At 39.2% G+C, this 21,463-nt stretch overlaps 1 protein-coding gene across 1 annotated transcript; it reads right to left on the bottom strand.

The window, feature by feature from the left end:
- Positions 1-1,420: 1,420 nt before the first annotated feature.
- LOC144643025 (kinesin-like protein KIF11) lies at positions 1,421-21,408 on the bottom strand. Its single transcript, XM_078502139.1, has 27 exons — positions 21,219-21,408; positions 18,710-18,949; positions 18,492-18,567; positions 17,873-17,938; positions 17,506-17,625; positions 16,100-16,224; positions 15,687-15,777; positions 15,054-15,120; positions 14,154-14,232; positions 13,086-13,182; positions 12,424-12,519; positions 12,150-12,238; positions 11,533-12,038; positions 10,777-10,886; positions 10,320-10,382; positions 8,797-8,925; positions 7,944-8,042; positions 7,400-7,468; positions 6,712-6,804; positions 5,763-5,824; positions 5,524-5,623; positions 5,343-5,426; positions 4,686-4,781; positions 4,355-4,577; positions 3,936-4,069; positions 3,280-3,453; positions 1,421-2,811 (listed from the first exon to the last, which is right to left on the bottom strand). Exons 1-27 carry the CDS (start codon positions 21,272-21,274, stop codon positions 2,620-2,622), a joined length of 3,336 nt encoding a protein of 1,111 aa, XP_078358265.1. The 5' UTR covers positions 21,275-21,408; the 3' UTR covers positions 1,421-2,619.
- Between the last annotated feature and the right edge of the window lie 55 nt (positions 21,409-21,463).

Raw genomic sequence — 21,463 nt, 5'->3', positions numbered from 1 at the left:
TTTAGAATTTTAGCCTAAAATGGTTCTTATGTGAAGGGTGCTTAAAAATGAAATTTTAGCCTAACAGGTTCTTAAATGTTAGGTTCTTATACGCGGGTTTTTACTGTACTCAAGGTCTTTTCTGTCGATATAACGAAGACCCGCAAGCTGTTTTAAAAAAAAACATCGAGTGAACATTACATTTTTTTCTACATTACATTTTTTCTATTACATTTCTTTCTCTGATACTACGTTTATTCTAGTAATCGCTTATACTACAACAGTGAGACTGACGGTTCCACGGTGACCAAGCTTTTTGTTTTCAAGTTGTCAGGCCGCCGCAGGAATATCCAAATTAAATGAACTACCTACTCAAAAACTCAAAATTCTTTCATCCACAGTGACCTCTGCAATATTTTATGTTCAGCCCCGCAATTATTTTGGTTTTTCCTAACAACCTAAATCATTTGCCATAACTTTCATAATGAAGAAAACTTTAGAGGAGATACAGCGTGAAGTGTGCATGAAATATTTGCGAAGAAACATGTTTCTTCTGCTCGCTTTATTCGCGCCTTTCATCCAGCCTACAAAGTGAACGAAATGTCTTGATCTTTTTTCTTTTCAACGAAACCGAAAATGTTTTTTGGCGTGAATACTCGTCTAGAACTACAACTCACGGGTTCGGCTCGTCCCTACGGATGGACAAAATCGTGCAACCAAACGTTTTCAGCTCTACGGGTTTACCAAATTTTCTTAGGTATGAAGTTCCGCTCGAGCTCGCCAAAGCTGATGTGCGAGGATTAAATTTTTTGCGTCTCAAGTGCGGCGCTTATTTAAAATTTTAACGCCACAAAGAATCTAATCTTTTACAGTAATTAAAAAAAGCGTCTTTTGGTTGTCAGCGTTCGTATCTTGCTGAAGAGAGAAGTGGCGCTAGCTGTCCTGGCAAAGTTCGCGGCCTTCACAACATTTACAGAACTACGTATAATATTTAAGAGTGTTGGATATCGATAGAGAAACTAATGGGCGAGCGGTAAGACAATTACTTTGAACTGTAAAACATCGCTTTCGATGAAAAGCAATGTCCAAGTTTGTTTTGAAATTGCTTTGTAGTCCTTTTTTTATTTAAACGGAACTCCTCGAATAAGCGCCGTGTTACGGGACTGCGGCGCTTATTGGAGTATATACGGTACACAATATAAAAAATGGTTCGAATTCGTATTTGAAACAAAAGGACCCACTTTAGATTCCTCCACCAACAGTAAAACGAGTACGGGATTGAAGTGGGTCTATAAGTAAATCATTCTTACAATTACACTGTTAGTACTCTTTTAGAACATGGGAAGAACGAAAGGAAGGGCGTAGGGGTGCGATTGTCTCATCACCTTCCAAGTGTTTTTGACAAGTTCATTTTTGTACACACAGTAAATAAAAGAGGCAATGGAATTAATTAAACTTGTATTTACTACTGTCGAGCTAAGAAGCGATTTAACATCATGAGATATGTACATTATCACACACTTTAGTTTGATCGTTATCGATAATTACAATAATTTCAAGGTTATATATCGTTAGATGATGTAATAGCAATAGCATGCATTATTTTAGTTAATCGTACAATGAGGTTAAAAAATAAATTGGCCCTGAGCAAAGGCAATATGACAAGTATTCATTTCTTTGCTACCAAATTCTTAAGATAATATTACGTCATATTTAGGCAGAAATGCTCCTTTTTCATAAATATATATCAACAAATATCCAAATATAATAATAAACAAGTTAGTTCTTACTATTACAAAAGCTTTCCAGTGTGCTGTTTAAATAATTTTGCATCTGAAAACTTAATGTGACTTCCCAGACCATCAGAGAGAGAGTGCTCTCTACTTTCTCTCGCCTCCTCGCGACTTCGATTTCGCTGGGGTCAGGAAACATAAGAGACCGTAGGATTCAAAATACAATATTATAGGTAGCATACAGTGGGTGCTAACGATCACATGATAAAACCTTACTGGAGGGCGTGCTACGCTCTCGGACATCCAAAACAAAGAAAAGTCGAGCATGCCTGGTTCAAGTGGCTTTCATTGTGGATTCCCAGTGCGTTGCTTGCCCACCATCAAGGTGCCATTTTGTAGCATGCGACCGTCAGCTACAAAGGGCCCAATGTGGAAGGAAGACAAATAACCAATCATTCAATCTGGCGCATGACGGAATGTTATACGATTTCTACAGTGAATTTCCCTTCCCTTTTTATGTTGAAAATGTGAAATTCAAACATGACACATGCTGGACAATTCTGCAAGCCCTTTCACTTAACTGTGGTTCTAATATTTTCGTCTTTGAATAAAACATTAGAGTGACCATTTATAAGCAATCAGTGATTGAGCATAATTTCCAAGTAGTGCTGTTTGGTTTTCAATGCTTTTGTAAAATGAAATGCCGATTCTTACTTTAGCTTAGAAAATGGAAGTTAAATGGTAAGAAATCACACAATCGTAGAAGTCTTCTGTACGATACGTGGAAAGAAAATCACCAACACCATTATAACAGAAAACAGCTTTACATAACATTTTGGTTTTTCGTTGATATATACACTTGCATTTCTTCTCTTATTTCACCAAACAACAAAACCATATTTTTATTTTACTGTGTGTTCATTGACCTCAGAGGCCGTTTAATGCGGTCCACAGGAGTCTTGTATTTATTGATTAACGGAATCTTGCTTCCAACTCCGGTCAGGTTTGGAATACTCGAGGCTTTGCTTATTGTTGTCTCTTCGTTCTCTTTGTCTCTCAGCGTGTTGGCTGACATGGCTTTCTGGCGCGCTAACACAGGCTGTGAAAGGAAAAAAAGTCAGTGAAACAGGGACTACTGAAACGGTTTGCTTTGTTTTTAACTCCCCCCTGTCGTTGATCACTTGAAAATTCGTTGCTTCTATCGATGCAGATTAAATTAAAGGAGATAAATTAATAAATAGTCTCTTTTAACGGGGTTTCAGAAAACCAGCCACTGCTTGACGGTTGAATATTTTAGTTCGCAGATCCAAAAAAGTCCAAAACCGCTCATTGTAGGAGTATTGTTACATCCCTTGATGGGAAGCGAGGAGCACTAATGGTTTGCGCGCTGTACTGCGGATGAAGAGGTCTGGGTAATTCAAGCCTTGGCCGGATTATTGCGTTGTGTGATTGTGCAAAATAAAAATATTCCCATATTATTTCCCACCGTCGAGGGAGAGTCGAGAAAGAAAACGCGAGGGAACAAAATGGTAGACCGCGAATTTCAAAGTGAGTTACTCCTCTTTACCTGTGGTTCCGCAAACGCCGCTTCATGTGTGGCTTCATTCTCGCTTTCTTCAAGGCTGTCATTATCAGGGACATCGCCTTCACTGCTGCGCAGTGGATACACACCATTCTCAGAACTGGCAGTACTGGTACCACTTAACTCAAACACTGGCACAGAGTCTTCACTTGAAACACTCTGTAAGGAAAATAGACTTGTTCCTGTATTATGCTTGACAAAGAGGTTAACATGAAATGATCCCTGCTTGTTCACAAACGCAACGTAATTTGGCTTTTACGTTTGCTAACTGAAAGCTCGTAAGTGTTGTTTTGAGGTTTTTTAACATTTACTGGCGTGCTGCTTATGATCACACGATGCCATGTTACAAGGGGAAATTATAACTAAGACAGTTAGCAGGAGCTTTGCACGTGAGACCAACAACCTGGCAACAAGGAGAGAGCTCAACTCATTTCTGTAAACTTCAGCAAACACTTTACATCTAGCGTTAGAAAAGAGTGTTACTTAATTCTCCAAAATCACGCGAGAGAAGTGACACTCGGTTTCGAAAACACTCTCGTTCAATCTTTTATTTATTAGTAATGATAACAAGACGAAGTGGAAAACAATACAGGGAGCAATACTACTGATATGTAATAAGGTCTCTGGCCACTTATCTATACCTTGATTGGCTGGGGCTCTGGCGAGTAAGGCGGTGCAACGTAACTGGCTTGAAACCTTTCTCTGAGCACGTCATGTGGTTCTGTTCTTATCAGCTTGGATGGATAGTCAAATGGCCGCCTCTGGGGGGTGGTTCCTGGGAGAAACAAATGAACATTCATCAATGTTGAGGTACACCTGTGCTGTAGAAAAACAACTTTTAAACCACTATGACTTATGCAATGAGACAACAGGTACTCGTGATAATAAACTAAAAAAAGATACCACAGGTAGTCAATGTTGAAATAGGACAAGGAAAGGAGGGAAGCGGGAAAACCTGTTTTCATTCCCCCCCCCCCCCCCCCGGCTCGCCCTCTATATTTTCTGTACAAAGTGCTAAAATTTGTTACAATTCCGAAGAACAAGTAGTAAACGGACAAACCTGTAGGTAGATCATCCTTTAAGTCCTCCAGAAGAAACTGGGTCACTCTTGTATTAACTTGATCAACACGTTTGTTCTGGTCACGTGACCATGTAGTGACTGCTTCTGATTGGTCAGATAGCTGGCGCTCCTGCGTCGAGGCCATTTCTTCAAGCGAGTGGCCATGAGAGGCAAGTGCAGTTTGCACATCGCTGAAATGTTCCTCCAGTTGTTCTTTGCATGCCTGAGTGCAAAAAGAAAGTAAAACTGTAAAGCCAATTTGTTCCTCTGAGGCAAGCGGTGCTTGTGTCTTTAGTTCATGCATAATTCACAGACATGTCACGTTTCTAACCTTCACTGAGTTCTGTTGCTGAGCTGAACAGGATTTCAGTGTCACAAGGTGCTGAGTAAATGATTCTTCCAGCATGTTCTGCCACTGAACAGCAAGCTGAAATAACAAACATACATACAATTAATTAAATAAATAAAAAGAACGAACAAACAAACAAACATCGTAATCATTCACTCCTACACTATCCTTATGTAAATCGTCAATATAAAGTGTGCTACCACCTCAAAGTAAATTTGATCCCAAAACACAAGACACAATTCGTCGAAGTCGATCCAGACCTTCGTACTCTTTCTCAAACACATTGCCCGTCTCCCCTTCAACTTCACTTCTTTTTTCAAATTAATATTATTTGTGACCACAAGACTCGTCAATGACCACTCTTATTACAGTCAACTCCCTCCATAACAGACACCTTCGGGACCACCATTTGTTGTCCGTACTGCAGGAAGTCCGTAGTAACGAGAGTTATTTTCAGTAATTTTTATTCGCCGGGACTTCAACTCCTGTCCGTAATAACGGGGTGTCCGTAATAGCGAGGTGTCCGCAAGGCGAGAGTTGACTGTATTAGCTTATCCAAGAGTCAAGCCAAGATTTTGTTTACAGTGCATCCTTAGTGAAGTAGCTACGTCCTGTATACATCCTATCATACACCTGTACCTCATCAACTTTGTGCGAAGCGTTCATGACATCTTCCTCGACGCCTTTGTGAAGACTTTTAGTTTCATCGATTTGTTCTTTAGCCTAAAGAAGAAAGAGAAGTCATTTGAATACAAACATTTACAATATCATAAAATAAAATTCTTCAAGCTGATGTGATTTGAAGCACTGTAACTCATACCTGTTTGAAACTCTTCTGTGCCTCAACTGTGTTGTTATTAACGGTTTGCGTGCAGTTGTCAGAGAACTGCAAAGCACAGCTCTTTAAAGAGTCACAGTAGCTGAAATCATAAAAACACAGCGTTAATTTACACTGAAGGACCTGGTCTTGGGTCTGAGCTTCAGAATCAGTGTCAGTATCCTCATTTTTTCCATCTCGTCACACACTAAAGCCGAGTCCTACATGTATTTTGACCTTACCTTCTAAGATTGGTATTTGAAGTCTCTGCACTTTTTTGGGCAGCCGATGTCACATCTGTAACCTTGAAAAATGGAATTACATAAATTTACAACTTAGCCTTACCCGTTCAAATTACAGTGGGAAAGAAAAAGAATTGTTTGAAAAGAGTCTCTCTTGGTCCTCAAAATGGTAAAACATTGACCAGAAACTGACATTATGTGCCTACAGTAAACCACTGTAATCTTCAAATTGGCAGAGCAAAAGTCATTTATTGGTAAAATTACGGCCACATAACAAACAAGGATGATTTTCAAGCATTGTAAATGACACTTTCATACAAATTGAGATTAGCTTGAAAAAGGTTGATGACATGAGATGCTTGCCCTGGCAATTCAATTGTCGCGCCTTAAGGGACACGGCCCCGGAGTCAAATACGAGATTCTCATTCTGATTCACCATCAGGATCTATCTCAAGAGGAGATAAATACATGAACTGGGAAGTGCACCTTGTATTATTGCAAGTTATCAAGTATACAGTAAAAACCCGCGTGTAAGAACCTACTTTTTTCAGAGTTTGGCAAAACAGGTTATTGTATTATGGGGTACTTATTGGCAGTTGAGGCTAAGTAGGGTAGACATTGTTGTTGATTATCAGAAAAGGTACAAAATCTGGTCTGTTCTTTATTATAAATATTTATTAATGTACCCATGTTGCCAAAAGTCCAACAACATTAATTGATCAATGATACAGTACTGCAGTATCTTTTTGGTTTTTGGTAAAAAAATATATAAATTAAATAGTTAAACCCCAAAATAAGAACCTGTTGGAATTTGTTTGGCTAAACAGGTTCTTATATTTTGGGGTATTAAAAAAGCAAATTTCTGCCAGAAGGTTCTTAAATCCCTAGGCTCTTACACGCGGGTTTTTACTGTATTACATGTACATAGTACAAAAAAGTGGTTATTTACTTTGCTTGCATCGACTGATAGTTTGTCAGTCTGTTTGTCATTCACTTCTTGAAATATTGACATCATCTGTTTAAAAAAGGTCTGCTGGAGCTCCTGCCATGAAAATGAAAGTCAACAATCAAGAATTTTCTCGTGGATTATATCTTCCAGAAAAGGATAAAATCGTAAGCATGCTAACTTAGTACAGTCAACCTTTTCAAAGACGGACACTGTTGGGACCGGCTCCAACTGTCTTTCTTAGAGAGGTGTCCGTCTTATAGGGAGTTGAGTTACAGTAAAATGACTTAAAAAGGCAGGGACGGGACCAACACCAGGTGTCCCTCTTATGGAGGTGTCCATCTTATAGAGGTGTCCGTTAAGAGAGAGTTGACTGTAAAACGTAATTAGCCCACCAGCCAAGAAGTAAACCAAGTTCTATTTATTTAGCAGGGTTTTCAACCGAAGTTTTGTTTGGTCAAAAAAGTGGCTTTATTAACCATTGTTTACTATGCTTTAAAAAAACATGCCCTGTTATAAGCCATTGACCCAAAGAGTAACAGTGTCCCTCATAATATATTGCTCATGATCTTTATACTGACCTTTAATAAGCTATAGGTCAGCATGTGGCAAGGGCGAAGGCCACAATCTATACAAACTTGATTGGTGTCCATAATAATATTTATTATTAAATTATGTTTCAACCAATTACCTTCATGAGGACTTTCTGGTTATTCAAAAGAGAATCTGTTTTGCTGATGATTTCACCATAAGCTTGGGCCTGCAGTGATGGAGAAAAATGTCTCAGTTTATGCCGGGACTTTATGAGTTGACCATTATTTACAATGCATAATACCAAGATTAAAAGTTACCATGTTTTAAATAAACCTAAAAATTATTTTCAAAAGTGGAGTATTAGTTAGAATGTCACATTCTCATTCCTCAGGAGGGATTGGAATTCTGTTAAACCCTCGGCTTTTATTCTTGGATTTCTCTGTAACTCCTTTCAAGGTATTCCAGTCAAAGAAAGATATTGATGTAACCCTTGAATGTATAATGCTCTAATCTCTCTCTAATGTGGCATTGTTATAATACAATACTTGCAGTAATTCCAGAGAAGCAAAACTAAAGGCAAAGTTAAAACCGCCTTCTGACCGGTCAAAAAGGGGAGTCTATCTGCTAGATAAGTTGTATCAGTATAAATAATTAGATAAATTCAGTATGCATCAAAGATCAGTTTGTGAAATTCTACTGACTTGTTCCTGTGAGTGTTGCTCAATCATCTTGTCTAAACTCTCCAGCATAGTCTCCTGACCTTCCACAAAGGTTTTCACCATTGAAGACATTTGGTTCATCTTAAGAATATAAAGAGTTGAAAACAAAGTCAGACAACAAAGCGGTCAGCAGATAATTTTATAATAGATAAGTACAGGAAGTGCATTCTATGGAAATGTCTTGAAAACTTTGAGGGCTTTTGGTCAGAATGGGACCAAATTTTTGTCATGCTGCCCTGCCCACTTTCCATGACAAAATCCAAAATCCAAATTCCTTTGGCTCACGTGCTGCGCCTCCTTGCCGGCATTGTTGTTTATGGTCGTTTGATTGAACCACGTTTGAAAATAATCTCAGTTAAATTTACTTTTTTCACACCAAAACATAAAATTAGGGCCAAATCTTGTTAAAAAAAATAGCAAGCACTTCGTTTAACCAAGCTTCTTTTTGAGTTTCTCTTCTACTGACCGTTTATTTGACGCATCATTTGATGACGATTGTGATGTAATCAGTGAGCTTTGAATTATACACGACAAGGCAACTGTTGGAATTTACAGACGAAAGTAGGCGTTGCAAGAGAAGAAAGTGGGCGGGGCAGCGACATAAAAATTCGGACCTATACCACAGTTTGGTGATTTTCATAGTAAATTCCAATTTGATCTTGAAACAGTGGATGAAGAGCCACTGTAAATTCCTATTTTTTTTTTTTATTTTTTTGTAAGCAAATCAGAGATGCTTCAAAAAAAGATATTATTATAACTGAATACTCAATTTGACCAAAATTGGAACTATAAGCAAATGATGTGCAAGGCACTGAAAATGTGTTCAAAAACATACCTTATCAGTGAAGAATGCAGCAAATTGCTCTAAAAAACCAGCCATGGAATGAATGGAGTTTTCTTGTGCCCTCATTTTGGGCAGAAATTCTTGGTCCTTAAGAGTACTTAACACTGAGCAGATATTATCCTGAAACAACAACAAAAAATAATATTAAAAACAAATAACTATTAAATAAATTAATAAATCAAATTTTGTTTATTATAATGGTCTCCAGTATAATCTCAACTCTGTAAATTTTAACACAAAGTAAGTCAATACATTGAGCCCAACGGTGATGGGAAGGTCATTGGTTTGCCTCCTATTACATGTAAGGTGGGGGGACTCATTAGACAATTTGTTGAGGAATTAAATGGCATTTTTCAATTAAACAATGCCAACCAAGTGTAACGGGGCTTTCTTTCCATTTTGCATTCCTTTTCCTCTCCAATACCCAACAAAAGTGTGAGTATCCAGGGATGTTGCTAAGGGCCAGCTGCTGGCTTATTCCACCGGCTGAAAGAGAACTTAAATCTGGCCAAACTTTGACGTGAAAAAAAGACTTAAGGCCTGTCCAAACGGAAAATGTTTGGCGATCAAACACGGTCAAACATTGTTTGGTGACCAAACATTTTTTCGTTTGGACACCTTGTTTGATCGTGTTTGATTGTGTTTGATAAAATTTGAACGTCGTCAAACATTTCATCAAACATAATAAAACATTTTTTCGTTTGGACGGCTTTGTCAAACATGTTTTGCGCGCATGCGTTCTGGGCTCGCTCTTTGACTCGTATCCATAGAAACCGCGTGCTGCTTACCCACAATCAGCTGTTTAATGGTGGCGAGCGAAGAAACGGAGACACGAAAGGCAAGGAAATGGAGGGACGGAGAAGTAAATACCATGCTCGATCTGTTTAAGCGGCATCCGTGCCTGTGGGACTGTTTTTCTAACGAATATCATCTTAAGGACATACGTGATATGGCGTACGAAACGATGAAGGAAGAACTGGACATTCCAGTAGCAGACATTAAATACAAGATCGTTTCAGTTCAGGAACACAACGAGATTGCGTTTTCGACCCAGTTCCTTGCGGCTAATTCTTACTGTTGATCAAACATTTTTGATACCGTTTGGACACTCGGTATCACGTCATCATGTTTGGTCACCAAACAATGTTTGATCGTGTTTGATTGCCGAACATTTGCCGTTTGGACAGGCCTTTACTTGGTTACTTTTTAGACCTGTCAAGACCAGAAAAGCCTGCTGGGCTTGTTAAAGAGCCGCCGGCTTAGCGTTTTAAACAGGACCACCTCCAGAGGTGTTCCCAAATATTCCAGTTGGACTGAACAGAAATGGACCTTCCACTTAACTTCTTACTTAAATTTTTTTTAAACATTTTGGGTTAATGGAAAGCACTGCGTAAGGTCATTGGTTTTACGCTTGATGGGACAAGGAGCAACAGGGATTTTTTTCAAAGCAGCAAATGTTTTACTGAGTATGCATGGACTGATAAAAACCCTTCTTGTCAACATGTACAATGTACCTTGTTTCCTTGAACCACACTAGAGACATCCCTGCGCCAGGTGTCACAGGAGTCATCTTTTTCCTGAAGAAGGACAAGAAGCAAGATGTTGAAACTAAACTTCACAGTACCACTTACATGCAGTGAAAGTCCAGTAAAGAAAATGAAAGGGATCTAAATTACTTATTAAATGGTTTACAGGCAAAACAAGCCAAACTCAGAAAATTTTCAAGAGGGCAATAGCAGAGCAAAAGCTGAAACATTGAATGTAAATCCATTTCCAGGTCCCTCCCAAACCTGATGATGGAGTGAGTAGGAATGCACTGGTGATAAACATGTGAGCAAGGTTTATCTAATGAGTATGCGGGAGATATTTTAATTACACTACAGAAGTAAATGTTTCCTTTTTGCAAAATACCCGTGGTGCAACTGAAATATTACCTACATGCTGTGTGACAAGGATATTGTTAAGCTATACCTGTTCTCTAAAAGACATTTCTTGCATTTGGGCCACCATGCTGTTTTTGAAACTTTGTGTTTGATCCTGAAGTTCAACGGATTCTTCTGACTTTTTCGAAACAAGGCTCCCTTTTAAAAAACATTGAAGATAAAAAGTTAAAACTGCCATAATGTAACATTTTTTGCTAAATGTACATTTTGAAACAATTGCATGTAAAGCATAATCAAAATTACAAGTAGAAGAGAGAGGAGGGAGGGGCTTATTATCAATTTTGCATTTAAAAACTGTTTGGGCTTATGTTTGGAAGTAACTTTGCATCTGAAATTGAGAAAATTGTACATGTATGCATGGTTAATTAACTCTCTAGGAAGGATTGTTATGTGTGTTTTTTTGGTTACAAGTAAGAATTTAACAGGGTAAAGTCTGCATTGAGCTAAATGGCCCATAACGCTGAAGCTTATCCCAGTTTCTAATAGCATCAAGTGAATAGGAGTATTCATACTTCCCCCTGGATGGGATGTTTGTCCTTTGCATGGTTACCCCCAGCATTAACAACGTATACCCCTGGAGAAAGGGGCACTATGAGAGTAAAGTGTCTTACCCAAGAACACGAGACAGTGACCCCTGCTAGGGCTTGAACCCAGACCAGTCACTCCAGAATCCAGCACACTAACCAATAGGCCACTGCACCTCCTCAAATTTAATGGGATTTGAGATAAAAAGAAACCTTAAAAGAAACTAACAACCCTTCACATGCTTGAGACTTTCACTCACCTAAAGTTTTCTTCATCGCATCAAGGAATACAAAGTTTTCTCCTTCAAATTGGTTCAAATTCTGCTTTACCGATTTAATCAAGTGCCTGCAGTCTTCTCCGAATGAATCTCGAGCATTCACATTGTGAGCCTCGACATTGTGCTTGCGATCAAGTTTTGAATGGAGTCCGTCAACATCAGCGATACTGTCTTCCACAACATTGAGAAGGGTTGATGCCTGAGTATGCAAATGACTCTCAGTTTTGCTTTGCTCATCGACAAGATATTGATTTTGATCTCTCTCTAAAACTGTTGTTCTAAGAGTGTGTTTGGTTTCCCGTAAAGAAAGATTGGTCTTCCTCAGTGCAGTCTCCTTTTGTGCAAGCTCCATGCACCTTTCGTCCAGTTCTTGTTGTGTGTCAGTGAAAAGTTCACTTATCTTTCTCATTTCTTCCTGAAGAGCCAAGATTTTAGCTTCACTCTCAGCATTCAGTTCTTGTTGAGATTTGATCTCTTGTTGCATAGCTCTGCATTAAAAATAACGAAAATTAGTATGTAACTTTCATGCAGGAATTGACTACTGCAATTTGGATCACTAAATTTGGGTTAATGTAGCACTCAATTTGTGCAGTACATACTGGTAATTTTCCTCTGCTATATAAATGCCGTTCTTTTCTCTGGCTGCCAAAAGGTCTTTCTTTAGTTTTTCAATCTCGTCAGTGTACTCCTGAAAGGTAAAATAATTGTGTAATGTATTAACTAAAGACTTATCAGCTGGACATGATTTTGAGACACATACTTGTCTGCAAAAATTCATTGGCAACACAGTCATATACAAGTTTTGCAGCGCGTGGAAAGTTACCATTGACATTTTTCAAAACTGTTTACAGTCTGTGATGTGTGTGATCATACCTTGATTAAAGTTCTCTTGGTGAGTTTTTGGTTCACTTCTGGTCTGTTGAGGATGTTCTTGGCCCTGTGGGCATAGTCCAATGTGCTGAGGGTTTCCTAGAAAAGAAAATGTATACCTTTCAAATCAACATCTCAGGTTACCCTAACAACTTACAGTAATTCCAGTGACCTCATATCTCGTATAGATCCAACAAGAACTGCAAGCAGTTTATAACTCAGCCCTCCTCTATCCTCCCCCACAAATCTAAACGTCACTTACAATCTTTGAGTCCGGTCTCCTTCTTCTCACTCCAGCCTCCACCCAACATCCCTCACGCCCCGCGGCCCCGCGTCCGCTCGTCGTGCTTCCTCGCCGTCCCCGCGGTCGTAGGTGATGATGCTCGCGGGTCGGATGGGTCTGGGTGTTGACATGTGCGGTCTTTTCCCTCTTGTGCCTTTAGGGCTGTTCGTTCCGGTGTGGCTTTTTTTCTGCTCGGCGGCTGGGGGGGTCGCACCAATCTACACAGGGCCAGGCCCCGCCGATTAAAAACAAATTGTCAGACTAACTATGGTCAGATGCTCTTCAAGCACCTGCCAAGAGAGTGGTACTAGAAGTCATCTACTAATAATTTCTGCTTTGGAAAGCTGGGCTAGCCATTAGAATTGTTTTATCATAAACTTACCTCCAAGTTGCAAAGAGCTGGAGATATGGTAGCAATGATGGAAGTTTTTGTGCGGCCACCAAGAGAATCCTGCAGTAGCCTTGTTAATTTGCTCTCTCTGTTGACAAGATTGGATATCCATTACCATAATGCTTCAGTAATCATTTAATATCAATTGACACTTTATAAAATTGTACACCTGCATTTAGGTAAAAGGTAAAGTCTGTGTCCGGCCATGAGGCTCATACACCGGAGCTTTCCCGGTTTCCGTAGCTGCGCTTGGAGTATTGCTCTCCCCCCTGGATGGGATGCTGTCCTCGCGGGTTCCCCCCAGCAGTTCGCCGGTCCCATTTGTCACCTGGGTGGAGAGGGCACTGTGGGTAGTGTCTTGCCCAGACACACGCAGTGCCCCGGCCGGCCTCGACCCGGGCCGTTCGACTCGGTCGGCGCGCTACCATAGGCCACCGCACCTCCCACACACCTGCATTTAGGCAGTATGCTAAATCCCTGCCTAAGAGCAATGACAAGTGAGATTAGAGCCAAAATTCGACATTCAATTGATACATGACTGTTTGAAGGTACTCTTACTTAATTAATTATTAGACTACGAGCCTGAGTTTTCTATGAGTAAATAGTCAACGAGGCGCAGCCGAGTTGACTGTCGCTCATAGAAAACGAGGGCGAGTAGTCTAATTGTTTTAGTAGAAACTCTAAAGGATTGCAGTCCAAAACTTACAATAATGTGCACTTTTAAGACAAAAATTAGAAAATTTACCTCTTAAAGAGCTACCCGAGCACGCGGCTGTTTTCTATCGGCGAATAGAAAACAGTAGGAGAACGGATCAGATTCGCGGATTTCCAATAGATCACAGCTGCGTTTCTACTAACACGAGTTAGCACTGACATTAAGCAAGGCATCTTTATAAATTCTAAACGATATGTTATGTATTCCCCTCCAATTTCTCAGCTCAAAGGTGACATATTTCAGATAAAAATTAATTTTGTTTGGTCAGGTGTATTAATTTATCATGATATTTTCTCACAAAATATATACTGTCCTGTCAGTGCACAAAACATCATGACATGTACCTGTACGGAATATGTGGGGCTCTTTCCACCAGTGATGTTATCACTCTTCCAAGTGTCAACAAGCTCTGATTGATTGTACCTAGAGTGAATAAAAAGTGGTACATTACATAACTAGTAAGTCTGCAAGTTAGTGCTCCTTATAAACGTTTGGTTTTACAGTCAACTCTCTCTTAACGACACCCTTGCCTCCCGCCGTGAGCCTCCCACTCCCTCCCACACGACACAAGAAGTGTTCTGTTGTCTCCAAACTCTCTACATGTCCCCTCCCCTACCAACACAATCTCTCCGCGGTCGATGAGTACTGTTCGTGGTGTACGACTAAAGACAGACGTGCATGATGGTTGCTTATTTATCTCAAAAACGTCATTCCGCTCTCTCAGACGGACACCTCTTAACGGACAGTGTCTCCCGTCCGTCTGGTCGACTTAATTGTAAGGTGGGATGCTTTTTGCAAGGGGGTTCTGTGACAAATGTCCAAATATACTATAGCCTGCATGGAAGGTGGCCAACAAAGCCTGAATTTCAGCCAGCTTCTCTGATTGCTTACTCTCAGCTAGACTACCGGTCATAGTTCTAAGTAAAGGAGGATTCCACTGACAATGTATGAACAACTTGCGTACACATTTACGCAAGTCGTTTATAGATTGTCTCTAAATAATTTTCATACACGTAAAGACACGTTTATAATTACGATACAGTGGAAATCCAGCATAAATGTGATCAATTATATTTATACTTGACTTTTCACTCCTACCATTGTGGGTATTATACCATTGATGTTTGTGAGTGATGAGAGGAGGCTGTTAATTTTAGATGCTACACTTCTCATTAGGAGGGGAAAAAATCATTGTTTCATTCATTTCATTTATAAATGGAGTTATAATTATGTGGACTTTATACCTGCTTCTCTGAGCCTTTTGTCCACAGCTCCTGATCTACCAACATTTTCACTACCTGCCAAATCCACCTGTGATAAAACACATTAGTTTTTTGTTAGCCATGCAAGTTTACTATGGGTAGCTTGTCCACTATGTCGGTTGAAATAATTATTGGTTGACCATTAACCGATAGTGGGCCTATGACTAATTGGCCAAGTGTCTGTAGACTATCAACCGAGCATCTGCCGACTATCAGCTAAGTGTGGACCGACTACATGTATATACATGGGCCAACTCTCATCCAATATACTAGTCTACTATTGGCCAATTTATCGACAAGGCTACCTAGAGTAAACATGTTCCACTAAACAAGTAAATAAATTTACATGTAGAGTATCAATTTAAAGGTGTTATGGCAGGATGACATAATATTGAGTGACTGCGTGACATTTTTGTTAAAATTGCTCTCGACTGCTAAATGTGATGTACATAATTTCATTTTCAAACATTTACAGTGTAACTACAAATAAAGTAGAAGAGAGCTCAGGCCATAGATTCCTGTACAAACACATTTAAAGTTATGAACATGACTTTGAAAGAAATAAATCTAATTGATGCAATCATAAACTTAAGCTGTTATATGTTTATTACTCACCAGGTTCAGCTTTCCAATCTTCAGTAATTCCTCGCCACTGACAGAGTTCTCTTTGATGTGAATGGTAACCGAGAAAACAGAGTGGGAACGACTAGAAAGACAGCAATAACAAATATTTTAATAAAGTTATTAAAAGAAACCTCCATTCTTACGGCAAGTTGTTGTTGAACTATTTACCATTTTGGATTTTATGACATATAATGGTTGCCACTATTGTTTGGAAGCAGAGCATCTTTTATGTAAAGCAAAGTAAGCAACCATTACACATCATATAGTAATCCAAAATGGCAGTGTGCAGGAAATTTAAAAGCCATATTTTTTCCACATTATTATTAAGAATAAATTGTATTTCTCTGTCTCTGTTAAGCCATGTCCCTAGCGAGTATGTGTTATGTCAATCAGTCATAACTTACCTTGAATGTGCATTCATAAGAGTTGCTGCTGTTTGTCTCTTGGCCCTGCCTCTTTCAAGAATGTTGTAGACATCATCTTTGTCATGGACTACAAGCTCTTCAAGACCTTGGATTACAACAGAGCCCTAGAGGAATATAAACCAAAGTTGTCACTTAATATAAAGAAAGGGGGTTGGCCAGGTGGATGGCAAAGTTACATGTGAAAAACAGAACTGTATATTTATGTTTTCAAGGATGTTTTGATTTTGGGGGACTCACTCAGGGCTCAAAATAATTTTTGGACAGTTGCTGGTCATGTTGGCCAGCCTTATAGATTTAAACTTGGTCATGTGTCGTTTCTGACCAGTCAAAATATTGAAAATAGCAGTTTTAAACTACAGTACTGTAACTGCTCCTTTTTGCTGTTTGTTAGATCGTCTTTGTTTGCATTGCATTAACGCCCCCCCCCCCCCCATTTGATCAGTGTTTTGGCTGCAATTTTTATGAATACAAGTCATGTAGATCACTTCTTAATGCCCTTGTAAGATGTGATAGTGACAAGTCAGTCAAAAAGTCATGTTTGATGGTCAAAATGACCGGCAAACCAAATCTGGACATTGTCATCTTGACCGGACATTATAATAAATAATAATAAAATATTTATATAGCGCCAATATCCTAAAAGTTCAAAAGCGCTTTACAGATTGAAGTAACACGAGTAAAAAATAAATAACTTATATAAAAATAGAAAAGAAACTTTACAAAAATGCTTCAAATCTTAAGACTAATAAAAAATGTTGCTAAAAGTTATAAATTAAAAATGCTTTTTTAAAAAGGAAAGTTTTAAGTTTATGTTTAAAAAGGGACACTGAGGAGCTGAAGATCTTGCGCCATATGTTTTCAAATTGAAATTCGAAATTGAAAGAAGGTCTTTAGAAGATGAACGTAGCTGATGAGGTGGAGTGTAAGGAGTAAGAAGATCGCGAACGTATGAAGGTGTCAAAAATGACACCAATATTTCTTGCTTTCTGCGAGGAGCGGATGGTGTCATCGACGACAGAGATTTCTTGAAGGTTTGTTCTCGGTAGATGTTTAGCGGAGATCACTAGAAGTTCAGTCTTATCGTTGTTCAGTTCAAGAGGATTAACCAACATCCAGTGATCAATCTTGTGTACACAGCGCTCAATGTTGGACATGTAGCTAAATCCCTATCACCGGGTATGCTTAGTTCCTTGCCCCCTGGTGGGGGATAGGGCCGGAATCACCGGGTATAGTTGGCTGAAATGACAGATAAAGTTGTCTGTTGACCTGCCGTAATTTTGAGCCCTGTGACTAGTCAGCTGTAGCAGACAGAGGCAGTGACCCATTTCATTGTCACTTTGAGTTTCTGCAAGAAATATCCAGGCAGCAGAATGCTATTGTCTTACCTTGCGAGTGGAGTCTTCAAAAAGACGCATTTTTTGATTGTCCATACTTGGGCTCAGCAGATCAAACAGCTCTTCATTGTAAATCTCCAAAAATGAGACTCGGACAGAGAACTCACAGTCCTGGAAAAAATGCAATTCGTCATCAGATCACTTTCTTAAGGATCCATAGTACTGTTTGGTTTTTCTGTTACATCATTACATGGAAATACAATGTATGGAATACCCATTTTATCTTTTTTGGAATAAATGCTGGGAGCTGAATAACTACAGGGTCTCAACATCTTGTTTGCTTGAAGAAAATCGCTGCGCAGTCTCAAAGCATTTGTAAAACACAATTTCTTGTTATCTTATACTAATAATAACTTACTACAAGACTGTTGAGTTTTTCCAGTAACTGATGCATGGTTCGTGGAATGATTCCAGCTGAAGGATCCTGGAATATTAAAAAGAAACATTTGAAAAGGAACCCATTTACAGTGTAGATACATGTAGGATTAAGCAAAGAGTCATGTTTCATTGCATCACAAACTCATGTACCATCAATGGATCATGTTGTAGGGTTTTATAAAGGAAGTCAGATAGGCAATTATAAATAAAAATTCAAACAAACTACAGTAAAAAACAGTGTTGGCAAGGAGCTCGAGACGCAGCACACAAGCCACAGGCAGGGATGCAAATAGTTTTTTCACTTTAAGGACATAATTTATGTCCTACTAAGACACCATCTTGTTCAGACAAAACAAACCTGTGGTCAGACATAATTTTTATTCATCCCTGCCGTAAAATGATTTACGATCAAAAAATTGTCCGGACATCGTGTCCAACCACACTTGGGATTTCGTCGGACATCAGCAAATTTTGGTCGGCGAATGTCCAAAGACCGACTGTTATTTGCAGCCCCACACAGGAATTTCTGGAATTTGTCAGCAAGGCAAAAATTTGGACCCATTCCACACATTGGTGGTGTGCATAGTATTGTTACTCGCCTCTTCCCAGGAACAATCTTCTTGACTTCTCTCTCCTTCCATGGTGTACGTCTTTCCTGTTCCAGTCTGACCATAGCTAGAGACAAAATCAAACTTAAATAACTATCCCCTAAAACTTTGAAAGACACAGGGCCGCAAGATTAAACTACCAGTAAAAAAAACTCAGCTGGCAAAGTACCAAGTTAAAAAAAATTCCTAGAATTTAAGAATCGACTTACGCAAAGATTGTACAGTTGTATCCCATCAAGACTTCATCTAAGATCGGTACAACAGCTGAGCGATAAACATCAATCTGTTTAGTATCAGGGGCAAACACTCGATCGAATGTGAATGTCTTTGTTGTTGTCGTCATGGAGGAAGTATTTCCAATGTCATGTTTAACAACAACTTCCCGTTTTGATGGATGGCACATAACCACAGATGGTGAACCTTCTTTGGCCTCTTTTCCATTACGTGGCCTATAAACATGGAACAAAAAAACTGTTAATAATTACTGTTAAGGAGAGCAATGATTCAGTTTAGCATATGGGACACCTACATGTACATGTATATTTTATTATCGGAGCTAAAAAAAAATAGAGGTCCTTTGGTTGAAGGAGCTACATGTAAGTCTTCCCATGAAAGTGACAGACTTTGACAATCTTAAAAAAACACCCAGTTCCTTTGTTATGTGGGAATAATGTAAGCAGTTAAGAAGGAAGATATACCACAGATTATCTCAATGTACTCTAATAATGGGACTGTAATTGAATGCATGAAGTAGAAGATAATAAGCCGTGCTTTTTAGAGAAGGGGCGTCTACATTGTTTTAGAAAGGGGGTACTTTTTGGTTGCAGGGCGCTAAATCATTGTCATTATAGTAGGAGATATTTACATGGCACTCATACTCAGCCTGACATAGTAAATCGAACCCAATTGAACTGAATTGCGATTGAACTCAATTCATGGGTTGAGTTTGATTGCGTTTGGCAATCGAACAAAATCAAACTCACCAAAAAAAAATTCAATCGAACTCAATCGAACGTTTGATAATTTCAAATTCTTGATATTTGTATAACCTGGCATTGAAAATCTATAACCAGTTCTAGGAGGCTCGAGTTACTTCAGCCGGGAGTGTAGCATGTGTTTTCCTAAACGGAGTAATTCCTGAGAAAAATGGCTTGAGATGCGCTGTGGGTTGTTTGCTTTAAAAGCGTAGTAAGAGGCTACCATGATTGCTGCTTTGACGTAAAGGAGGTTAAAGATCTCAGGGTTTTAAAGAAAATAGGCAAGAAAGGCTGTGCATTCCGAATTGCAAACAATTTAACGAACATAATCAAATGCAATCCATTTAATTGTGTTAGATTGTGTTCGGTTGCCACATTCAATCGAACACAATGTGATGAATTGGGTTCAAATGAGTTTGATTTGTTTGACTGAGTCTGATTGGTTTGAAAATCAAACTCACTTAAAGTTCGGGTTTACCTCGGTGTAAGAACCTGTGATATTTTTCTTTGTTTTGGAGTTTTTGTTTTCCTGCTCTGTATTGTTTTTGATGCTTTTTGTTGCTTTGTTCGTTCTTTGTTTTACGTCACCGGTGAGTCTCACAGGTGCTTACACCGAGAATGAGCCCAAAGTTCGGTGTTCAATTTTGTTCGCTTGGGTTCGATTTTCCAACCGCCAACATTCAATTAACTATGCCGGAACTCAGTCAGTCTGCCAGGCACATGCGATGTGATGTTTACTGAACAATTAGACTACGGCCCAGTTCTTGCAAATAGTCACGGGCGCGCCGGTTGACTCCTCGCGGGGCGGTCATTGTTAGTGCTCTGGATTGCAGTCCACCTACAATTTGTCACTTGGACAATCGCCAGCGGCGCGTCCCGTGTCAGTGGGAGAACCAATCAGATTCGCGGATTCCATTAGAACTGAGTTCTACTAATAATGGTTATAGTTTGGGTGTCTGCCCTTGTGTTGTACCCTGATACTCCTTACTCGCATGTTGAAAGATGTAAGGAAGACATTATAAATGTTGATATTGTAGGTCAAATTGTTCTCACTCAAACTGTTTTATGCGATTATATAAGAGTGTTATCTTCAGGTTTAGGTTGAAACAGATACATGTAGGTTAACCTGAAATATTAAGACTTTAAACAATTATATTTGCCCTACATGCACAACATCAACATCCAATCCTGTTAGATTCGATTTCCCTTTCTCAATAAAAAAATCTCTCATTTAAGACCCTACCGGTCGTCCTTAATCGCTTTTGTAACGAACTCATTTATATGATTTTCGAAATTCACCTTCATGTGTACGAACAAGAGCACTAATATGCGCGTCTCTGAGTGTTCAACTGTACGACACTCCCGCAACCCAGCAATCCGCGCGAGAAAAATGGTCTTAATTGCATTTGCTCGCAGTTTAATATTTAATTGAAAAGAAATAAAAAGACAGCATAATCCTATCCTCTCTTTAAAATTTGCACCATCTTTGATTCCTTAGGATGACTGATGGAAATATTTCCCGCGGGCCGCACGGATAAAAGAATCCTTCGTCAAAACGAAATAACCCGTTCGTATACAATACAGTTACACTCAACGAACAAGGCGATTTAACAGTATGATTTAACGAAGCTTCCTCTTCTTTTTAACTATTATTTTCATTAAATCAATGGCCACTGACCAACAAAAATAGAAATAATGTACAGTCGCCAAGAAATGGGGCATGGAGCCATTTTGAACTTACCGACACCGTACAACCACTTGAATGTTCTTTTCTTGAGGTGCTTTACTTTTGACCATCTTGATTTTCCTCTCAAAAGGAAAAACAATCTTTCACGCTGGCAGATTTCACACAAAAAGACGCAATACGGCTTTTTCTGACCAGAAATTTCCTCAAGTTCCACAGCCTATTTAGTTCTGATACCTCGTCGCTCGCAAACTCGTTCGATTTCGGTGCCAGATTTGAACGGTCCAATAAGATTCAACGAC

Source organism: Oculina patagonica, chromosome 2, assembly GCF_052425735.1.
Source record: "Oculina patagonica isolate OP01 chromosome 2, crgOcupat, whole genome shotgun sequence".
Taxonomy (NCBI): Eukaryota; Metazoa; Cnidaria; class Anthozoa; order Scleractinia; family Oculinidae; genus Oculina; species Oculina patagonica.
This window is presented reverse-complemented; position numbering and strand designations above follow the sequence as displayed.